Source organism: Ruditapes philippinarum, unplaced genomic scaffold (assembly GCF_026571515.1).
Source record: "Ruditapes philippinarum isolate M1 unplaced genomic scaffold, ASM2657151v2 ctg5678_1_1_1_1, whole genome shotgun sequence".
Classification (NCBI taxonomy): domain Eukaryota; kingdom Metazoa; phylum Mollusca; class Bivalvia; order Venerida; family Veneridae; genus Ruditapes; species Ruditapes philippinarum.
This window is the reverse complement of record NW_026863884.1, coordinates 38,626-49,514: the sequence shown is the minus strand read 5'-3', so window position 1 is coordinate 49,514 and position 10,889 is coordinate 38,626. Positions and strand designations below refer to the sequence as shown.

The window sequence follows — 10,889 nt, the reverse complement described above, 5'->3', positions numbered from 1 at the left end:
ATTTGCTACTTTTTAACAAAGTAGGACACCTAATTCAATGCACGATCAGTTGTTTGGCTTAACGAGAAACTTATCTGGTAAGAGAAACTTATCTGGTAAATATTTAATCGGATGTCATAAATAAATATTTGGTACAAATTGAATATAAGGTTACATTTATTCTTTGACAGTATGCCTGCTTTATAAATTTATCTTTTTTCATCTTATCTGTGATATGCAGGTTTCATAACCTCCTTTTTTGTATCTCTTACTTTTTCTCAAGAACGTCCAAAACGTCAAAATTGTTAATGTGGCCGACTCTGTTGGGTTGAGTCTGTTCATAGGATATGATGGGAAGTGCGAGTCGTTCAAGTCTGGTAAAGTAATAAATCTTAACAACTTGCACACACAAATAAAAGTAAAGAATGCAAAATATCATTGAATTAGTTTATTCCTTCTGTAATTTATAATTAACAAGTGTCAGATTTTTGTCGAATTTAATGACTTTGATTACTGTCAAACATTTATAAGAACACCAGTGAAAGATGGATATCTGTGCTCATTTGCAAGCATTACTAGGTTATTGAATGTACTCTGAACATACACTCGTTCACCAGTTGTAAGTCTTGCCGGAATCGTTGCCGAAGTGCAGATACTTGTCGTCGCGCTGTGTGTTGTTGTAGATGTTATTCTAGTATTTTCATGAACAATAGCTGCAGTCATATATTTTCCATCGGCATTACAAATGTTGATGCTGAATTGGTACATCCCAGATACAGGGGCTGTGAAGATCCCAGTGCTTTCATTATAACCACCGCCTTCATTAAGTAACACGAGAGGAAATACGATAGATTGGTTGACCCCGTAATTTCCACTACCCGTACTGTAATATGCGTTAAATGCTACTTTCGGTGTTGCATTGATAACTGAAAGTAAAATCATGGGAATTTTAAGAAAAGGTCAAACCTGTTTATTATAGTAATAACGCAAGGAATAGGATAACATTATTCTATAAAATACTTATAATCAAATAATGTTTATGTAAAAATGTATGTAGCAAATAATATAATTTAAGAAATCACTTTTTTACATATATCGTGAGGAAATATCTTTTACTGTTATAAAACTGTATTAATATCACCTCAATGATGCAATCCGTCAAATTATTGAATAATGTGAAATAACAGTGTTAAACTCGAAAGTTTAGTCAGGCATTTATTGTAAAATATAAAGCTGAAATTTACCACACTCCTGTGATTCTGCTGTTTCCAGAGTAACCAACAGCAACACACAGATCTGAAATATCACTTATAGAGTAATGTTATAAAAATGAACATTATTCAACTTTGTTACGGTTGTTTGATAAATATTTTACTTGTTACTAAGACAATAGCTCTAGTGATATTATGGGGATTTTAATTGTTAATCACAGCTTTAATTAGTAAAAATGCATATAAGAATTTCTGTTTCAGAATTCAACGCTCAATAGAATATAGATTATTTTAAACAGATTATTGTCTCACGAATTACACGGGAAAATAGTCATACCAAGTAAGGAACGATTGATTTCATCATGCTTTACAGATTGGCAATTTCCCAGAAGGCAAGAACTAACTGAAAATACAAAAAGTAGAATTAACGGTAACACAAAATGATAAAATGCTGTTTTGTGCCAAATTCATATCTGGTGTATCTAACTTCTTTCTTTATATTTTCAGCACTTTTTAATACGTTTATATGAACTTGGTAAGTAACCTTGAGAACACACTATCTGTGGATAACTGAAGTTATAACTTCATTCGCGCAAGCGATGGACATGTATACTTATGAGCTGGGATTTTCCATGAAGCTTAATAAACACGTTTCAAATAGATATAATTCTATAAAATCTACTATGGAATTAGTCATCTTTGTACCACGTGATTGCTTCATAGAACAAGTAATGTTTAATCGAATGACTCTCGAAGTGCTTCTAGGAAGCACTGCCAAATCGAACATGCCTTAAGTCAAGTTTGAAATGAAGGACCAACTATTACGTTGATATGACTAAACTACGGATCGGAGATTTTCTGGCGCAACAGACAATATTTCTTAAGCAAAACAGGCACAACGTTTGTTTTTGTTATGAATACAGTGTAACTTTGTCTTAAAATGTAACAGAGATGGTTACTATAGGTTGTTTTGAAGGAGTCTATGACACTGAAAGCGATGTTTTTTTTTTTACTTAACTTCAAGATACCGTAAACACAATAAAATCATGCAAGCACAATTACAAACCTTATCTGTTCTGAAATAATATTGTTATGTCCACATGATGACTGCTAACATTGATTATAATTAAGATGAACGTGTTCATCCGACATCTGTACAAAGTAATTCTTGAGTAGTCAGTCATCATGCGAGAGAGAAACAGTAATTTCTATGTCATCAGTGCCTTATTAAACATGTATTGCTAATTAAACAAGAAAAATATTACAAACATTCGTATGTTATTAATATAGGTACGATTGCTAACAAACTTCTGTGAAGACTTTTTATGCTTGCTTCATGAAAGGTACTATGAAATATGAACAAACATGTCATCAGATCTTTTATGTTTTTAAACGTTTTCATGGAATGTAATAAATGTATCATAATATCAACGTTGTTTGCCTTCTGATGAAAAAAATTACTTAACGAAAAGAACAATGCACGACCAATTTACTGCTCTTAAACTTCAACACAAAATTACACATCTTCCACTGAACAGACCACATCAAAATCTTGCAACCCACAGACTCAACAAAAACAAGCGCTTGCTTCTTTACCTAATTATGTAGTTGCATGACCATGATTTGCAAACCAAACATAATTACATAAACCCACTAGACAATCAACTAGGTCATACATGTCATAAAGTTGTTTCGAAACAAAAGAAAGATCTAATTTGTATAAAGAACTAATTAAATAATTGTCAAATACATGGATCTCTTTTACTCATAAAGTCATTTTAATTAAATATAGCAAATATATAATGTAAATAATGTTTAAGAAGAAAAGTGAAAATAAGATTATGTTATTCTGTACTCACGTGTATCACTGACTTGACTTCTACGTTGTATTCGCCTGTTGTCTGTAGCACACTAGGTGCTGAATTTATACTGTTTGCCTCGTAACATATTGCATCATTTCAACAGCAAAATCGGCTGACAAAGCAACAGAAGATATGATTCATTTGCTTAATTCTTTGTTTGATAACAATAACATAAAAGAACAAGAGTTTCGATTGAGATAAGATTTTGTAAGCAGTTGCTTAATTTGTAAAACCACGTGAGCAAAAATCTCTAAAATCATTCCGAAAATAACCATATAGTTTCTGCAAAGTAGGACGACGATCTGTCGCGGGAGATGTGATTGTAAATGTTCTAGTAACATGGTAACATAGTTTCTCAGGGAGCAGCCAAATTGATGTATTGATATGATTTGTCCTAGTTGCGTCATACGGTTTCCAAAGAACAACTGTTGTTAGAAATACACAGGATAATGTTATCTGAAAAAACATGCGAACCCATACAGATTTATGCTTTTAGATTATATAGGCCTATGGTTTGTAATGCTAGACATGTGATTTATATAATTGTTGAATTCTCCACAAAAGAACATAAGTTACCACACATGTACTCACACGTACATATCGCATACATGATGTTTCAATCAAAAGTGAATGTTTATACGAGAGTTGGTAAGAGACTAATGGGACTCACAGTCTTGCACCATCTATTCAATTTCAAAAATATTCATATTAAAGCGATCGTGAAAATTTTCTACAATTTGAGCATTAGTTTATTAAACTAATTGTGCTAAATGCTTGTTTCCTGAAATAACCATGGTAACACACACCCGGCGCAGCAAATCAAACAATAATATTGCATTTCAGCTGTACTTCATATCAAGTTTTAAACAGAAGGTATCATAGCGTTGAATATAAAATTTGACGTTTGTTAAAACAAACGGTAGTGTTGTGCATATGTTCAATTTTGCGAATATATATTATCAATGCTCTTTCAGATACATACGAAAAAATATTGAAGGACAATTATTCGGGCACCAGGCCACTCGTTTTCAGAAGGCGCAGGCAAGACTGCGGATACGAGATTTGTACAAGTAAAAGAAAAAAATGACGGAACGTTAGTGACGCCATTTGCAAAAGCACTTCAAAATGGTCGACAGCAACAACAGCATGTTTGATATATATACGTCGGGTCTCCTTTTTCAAATCTGACCAAGAAATTAAATATGAGATATATGAGACATTTGTTTTTAACAATACTTTATTTACTTTCAACAATATATACGTGTTAGCAATAAATTATAGGCACTCCACTGAGGCTCATAAGGCTACAAACATATAAAATTATAATTTTTACATAGATCAACATGTGCACTTAATACAGAAATATAAATAAAATATTACTAAGAAATATACAAGAAATACACTGAAAATCGTATGTTTGTACTATTCTCTATCCGATTTGAGTGAAAAGCGTTTAAACACTTTTCAATTTTGGGTCATTTTTCACAATTCTGATAATTATTATGGAATAAACGGAGCGAGCTATTAATCTGTTTGCACATAACTTATTAGAATAGATCTAAATCAAATGGAATAATAATCTTAAAAGAATATTTCCAGTCCCGTCATGTCAAAAAACCTCAGTGGAGAGAAGAAAAAGAGAAGAAAAGTAAGAAAATGTATGTTCACAAATTTTATGTAGCAATTTGTAATAATGATATATAAATGAAAACAGTATTCAGCATGTGCGTGCAGTAAACAAAAGAACACAGTTATGTATATAAGATAACATTCTGGGTTTTACAATAGTACCTATATTTAAGCTAAGATAAATGCCGTGTGTAGAATTTGTATTATGTAATACAATACGTGAAACATATGTTGTAATTTTCTAAAATGTTTTGTTTTATAGCTATAACGTTTATGTCTTTCGATGTGCCTTGGATGAATCATTTATTCAAAGGCCCATCTTTTATTCAAAGGCCTACTTCATATGCATATTTTGGTATTGAATAATCTAGGACATGCCTGGTAGCATGTGTTGCTATTATGACAAACTCACAATTGTACAAAATCAGATAATGACAATTGACAGTCTTGTCTCAAAGGTATCATATGAAACACCTTTGTTCAATTGCTGTTCATTTTCAAAGAAACTGTTATGTTTAATGAGAGGCAGAAACAAGGAAGACAATAACCTTTTTACATCGTTGAGTGTAAGTATCAATGTATATTTGTATATATAATAGATATGCATTTGTTCATATAGCAATGGGGAAAAATTAAGACTTTTTTGTGCATTTTTGTCTTGGTTTAACAAAATCACATTGTTTTCAAATTTTCTAATAAAAATAGCTTTTATTTTAAACAATTTCAAGTCTTTATTACTCCAGATGATATTTTTAGGTTAAGTGGTCTTTATGTCATACCTTGTTTATCCCTAAAATACCTACAGCGGTTTAATTTCGTAGATATTTATATAAAATGAAATTTTGTGACAAATTTCCATAACACAGTTATTCCAACCATTTAATTGACACTACAATTATATATAATGTGTAACCAAATCCAAAACTGAGAACACCACCCTGGAAGTGTTTAAAGTTACATTAAATAAATATGTAAAAATATTTTGCCGTCGGCCTAAAAATCAAACATTCTACAGTTTCATTAACCTGTTTAATAGTATTGTTGTAAATCTCATCAAATATTGTTCATAAATTAGGATTTTAAACGGGAAACCCCACGGTAACACTAAAGTTCGTATACGAATTTTAACATGCAAATGAAGACTATAATGAGCTCGTGTATGCGCTACGTCACAGTTTTATATATGCTATCCGGAACACAGCAAATGTGATATTTTCTTGTGCAAACACAGTTTTACCGTTTAAGCTTCACGGTGCACTAAACCTGGGGTTCAGTAAAAGTAATCATCTCGTAAAAAGATTAAATTTGTATGAAAACATCCGTTACAATGCGGAAATATACCGTTAAATTAGGACTGCCACTTATAGTCATGTTTGTTGATTTAATATTGATGTACGGATGATCCGAAGGCGGGGTTTCTCATGCAAACAGAAATTGTACTTCCCATTTCGCCACAATGACGTTACCTATTTTCATGCTAATAAAACTCATTTTAGTTGTTTGGACACCAAAATAAGACCTGGAGTCGATATAAAACCCAGTTTATTAATGAAATGTCGCTATTTAGTTTTTTATGAAATTTATTAAATGTAACTATTAGTTTTTTTATAGTTTTAAATGCAATGAAAGTGTTTTGAGGCATAAAACCAATAACGGTACGTGTATAGTGTAAAGACTCGTGTACATTAGGGCTTTGTGTTTATACCAAAAAGTGAAAACAAGCAGGACAACGTATATAAAGATATAACAATAAATAACAAGTTAAATGTTGATGCTGCATATCAAAGACGCCTCCAAATGATGCGAACAGTCTTCATAATGATTATGACTGTTTATAGTAATTTAATAGTCGTGTCTACGAACTTTCCGGACAACCCTCGTATATTCTTAGTTACGTTTTCTTTTCTTATTTATGAAGATTAAACTACCTGATTAAACTAAAGATTGCATATTCGCCTAGAATCTACGTATAGGACCACTAAATGTAGTAAAAAATCAAGGTGAAAGAGAACAATCGTCAGTCACGGAATCCTTCAAAATAACCTATTGCAAATATTTGTGATACATTTTAAAATAAACGTACCTTTTTTCAATCTGTTAATCTGTTTTATAACTGAAATTTTAATTATATTCATGAATTACATGTCGAACACGTTTTGCCTGTTTTGCAAAAATATTTCCGCTGTGTCCGTACCTCTTGTTCCCTGTCCGAATTTGGTTCCCGCGATCGACTATAGGCTGGCTCATTGGTACGTTATTTATTAGGTATAGATCAAATTAAATAACTATAAAAAGAATTTGATATTCAAACATGGCACTATCACTTCAGTTAAACGTTTATTTTAATCCCTTAAAGCTCTGTGACATGTTGTACATCAGAAAAGCTATAATTTTTATTTGAAAATTTGAAAACAATGTGATTTTTTCAAAAAAAAAAAAAGCACAAAATCAAGTCTTAATTTTTCCCATTGCTATACGAACAAAAGCATATCGCACGCGCTCTTGAAAATGCAGGTAGATGTGAACTTATGTAAGGGAAACTAATGCGTAGTCTTCCTTCGCCTTATGAGTGTATTCGATTTGTCTACCTTATTATATCATGCAAACGGACTTTTTTTGAAAAATTAAGTCGGTGAAAGTTTTTGTTTTGGCTTATTTACATAATGTTTTTTATATTTCTTACCATGATTAGTTGCTGATAATTGTAGAAAATCAGTTACATTATAGGTGAAAAAGAAAATGTACATACTTTGATATTTTTTTATCATCTTTTATTACTGACTACAGTAATGACACAAACAGAACAATGTTGCACTACTGTCATGTCATATTACAAGTATTGTTTGTGTTGGAATTACTTTCCTAACCAGGTAGGCATAAGTGAACGCATATTTTATTTATCTTATATCTGACCCTCTTGATGGACAGTGCATAAGTAAAAAAAAGCAACAGAATAGTCGGAATAATGTACATTAGTACTTAATATAAATATAACATGACCTTTGCTTGGGAATGATTTGGTAAGGTATCTGTAATGAGCGCATTTGTTTGGTTTTTTTTGTTTTGTTTTTATTTATTTATTTATTTATTTATTTGCTTCTATTGCAGCAACATTTGTATTCGTTGTAGTAGTATTCGGCACGTTTTTTATTCATTCATACAGTTCACAAAAAGGGAGATAATTCTATTCCGTTTTTTCAATAGCAGAACATATCATAGGTACTTGGTTTCGGGATAAAATAACCCTTTGAGAGGTTTGTAGAACTCAAATATAATTAAATGTTACAATTTTTTTAACGTAGATGTCTCTTTTCTAAAACCGTCATTTTCCCGATATTACTAGTAATATCGGAAAAATGACGGTTTTAGGAAAGAGACATCTACGTTAAAAAAAATCGCTACATTCAATCAAATTTGAGTTCTACAAACCTCTAAAAGGCTTTTTATCCCGAAACCAAGTGCCTATGGAACATATGTTTTAATTTAGACCATCAACCTTGAAACCTTTTTTCCCCAGGAAAATGGCTTACAAACCAGTAATCTACGTTCTCATTGCATGCTTGGTTCTTCAGCCGGCCAGTGGTACGTAAATAGGCTTTATGCTTATTAATTTTTTTTCGTTTGTTGTTGTTGTATTTAAGTAAAAGGATTCTTAACGGTCCGTTTAAAGTTGATTAAAGTAATAATACAGGAAAGGAAACACATCACAGTAGTGATTGCACAATATAAATGACAACGCATTTATCTGTCAAACAAACTTATCATATTTTTCCAGCTGCAGATGTGCTATACGCCATCGCGGGAGGAGTTGCGGGAGAGTTGTGGCCCCTATTGCAGTCCCTACGGCGATTGGAGCCGCAAAGATTGGCATGACTGGATATATAGGAGCAGGAGTGCTTAGAGCGACGCTTGGGGCTAAATATGAGAAGTCGAAAAGTGAAAACGACTAATTGTTATATATCTTATAGAAGTCGAACTTGCAGAAAATGTTTAATATTATTGCAAATATGTTAAAAACGATTTTATGAAAAGATATATAAGAAAATAATGTCCTGGGATTATAATTTGGTCTTAAAGGTACATGGGAAAGTACAAAAAAATGGTATTCGATATCGAAAACGTATACAAGTTAAACATAGTTTACATTCGTGATTTTTTTCATTTTGTTGTTGTTTAGCTTTTTTTTCGGGGGGGGGGGGGGTAAGTGGTTTTTTGTGCCCCCACGTTAGTGGCGGGCATTTAGATTTACCCTTGTCCGTCCGTCCGTCCGTCCGTCTGTCCGTCCGTCCTTCCGTCCGTCCTTCCGTCCGTCCGTCCGTTCACTTTTGTGTCGCACGTAACTCAAAAAGTATTTGACCTAGAGTCATGAAACTTTACAGGAATGTTGATCAGCATGTGTAGTTGTGCACCTGGGTATTTTCGTCTGGATATTTTTAGTATTTTCAGAGTTATTGCCCTTGACTTAGTAAAATTTTGCAATTTTCAACTTGTGTCGCATGTAACTCAAAAAGTATTTGACCTAGAGTCATGAAACTTTACAGGAATGTTAATCAGCATGTGTAGTTGTGCACCTGGGTATTTTCGTCTGGATATTTTTAGTATTTTTAGAGTTATTGCCCTTGACTTAGTAAAATTTTGCAATTTTCAACTTGTGTCGCATGTAACTCAAAAAGTATTTGACCTAGAGTCATGAAACTTTAAAGGAATGTTGATCAGCATGTGTAGTTGTGCACCTGGGTATTTTCCTGTGCATATTTTTAGTATTTTTAGAGTTATTGCCCTTCACTTAGTGAAATTTTGCAATTTTCAACTTGTGTCGCACATAACTCAAAAAGGATTTGACCTAGAGTCATGAAACTTTACAGGAATGTTGATCAGCATGTGCAGTTGTGCACCTGGGTATTTTGGTCTGGATATTTTTAGTATTTTCAGAGTTATTGCCCTTGACTTAGTAAAATTTTGCAATTTTCAACTTGTGTCGCATGTAACTCAAAAAGTATTTGACCTAGAGTCATGAAACTTTACAGGAATATTGATCAGCATGTGTAGTTGTGCACCTGGGTATTTTCGTCTGGATATTTTTAGTATTTTTAGAGTTATTGCCCTTGACTTAGTAAAATTTTGCAATTTTCAACTTGTGTCGCACGTAACTCAAAAAGTATTTGACCTAGAGTCATGAAACTTTACAGGAATGTTGATCAGCATGTGTAGTTGTGCACCTGGGTATTTTCGTGTGCATATTTTTAGTATTTTTAGAGTTATTGCCCTTGACTTAGTGAAATTTTGCAATTTTCAACTTGTGTCGCACGTAACTCAAAAAGGATTTGACCTAGAGTCATGAAACTTTAAAGGAATGTTGATCAGCATGTGTAGTTGTGTACCTGGGTATTTTCGTCTGGATATTTTTAGTATTTTCAGAGTTATTGCCCTTGACTTAGTAAAATTTGGCAATTTTCAACTTGTGGCGCACATAACTCAAAAAGTATTTGACCTAGAGTCATGAAACTTTACAGGAATATTGATCAGCATGTGCAGTTGTGCACCAGGTATTTTCGTCTGGATTTATTTAGTATTTTTAGAGTTATTGCCCTTCACTTAAAATTTTTTTGCAATTTTCAACTTGTGTCGCAAGTTTCTCAAAAAGGATTTGACATAGTCAATAAACCTTATGGGCAGGTTGCTCAGCATATTTATATTTGCACCTGGGGTTTCGCTTGTGGATTTATCCAGTATTTGTAGAGTTATTTCCCTTGACTTAGTGAAAAGATTGACAGAACAGTGTCGTGGTGGGGGCACCCGTGTCCTATGGACACATTTCTAGTTTATTTTTGTTTTACATTTTGTCACATTAATGTTTATAAAAAAGGTTCAAGTTATTATCCTAGGACAGTACCTCTGACACGTTAACGGCTTCTGTGATTTCACTTATCATCATTATTTTGTACTTCCGCCATTTTGATATCATGAAATTGCATATTAACCATATAAGAATGCGAGCACTACTATTAAAAAATCATTATATCTATTGCACACTTCACTTTGTGATATTTCCACCTCAAATCTTCAATTTTTATACTGAACTGTTACATTGGATAAATAATTTTAAATATATTTTATTAAGTACTGTTTTATTATAAGGGGTATACCAACAATTATAACAATACCAACTTTAACCAAGTTAAACTTTTGTTCAGCATAAATGTTTATA

At 32.5% G+C, this 10,889-nt stretch overlaps 1 protein-coding gene across 1 annotated transcript; it reads right to left on the bottom strand.

Annotated features, from left to right (window-relative positions):
- Window positions 1-412: 412 nt before the first annotated feature.
- Window positions 413-3,116, bottom strand: LOC132723647 (cerebellin-3-like). The gene is made up of 4 exons (XM_060708408.1): window positions 3,050-3,116; window positions 1,528-1,593; window positions 1,224-1,275; window positions 413-905 (listed from the first exon to the last, which is right to left on the bottom strand). Exons 2-4 carry the CDS (start codon window positions 1,552-1,554, stop codon window positions 496-498), a joined length of 489 nt encoding a protein of 162 aa, XP_060564391.1. The 5' UTR covers window positions 1,555-1,593; window positions 3,050-3,116; the 3' UTR covers window positions 413-495.
- Window positions 3,117-10,889: the final 7,773 nt, after the last annotated feature.

What these genes read in the sequence shown, in the direction of transcription:
- LOC132723647 (XM_060708408.1), bottom strand. Translation starts at nt 1,554, where the DNA reads ATGATGAAATCAATCGTTCCTTACTTG. An exon ending in AATCAATCGTTCCTTACTTG is followed by an intron (nt 1,276 to 1,527) that starts GTATGACTATTT and finishes GTGATATTTCAG; the next exon opens with ATCTGTGTGTTGCTGTTGGT. An exon ending in AGCAGAATCACAGGAGTGTG is followed by an intron (nt 906 to 1,223) that starts GTAAATTTCAGC and finishes TTTTACTTTCAG; the next exon opens with TTATCAATGCAACACCGAAA.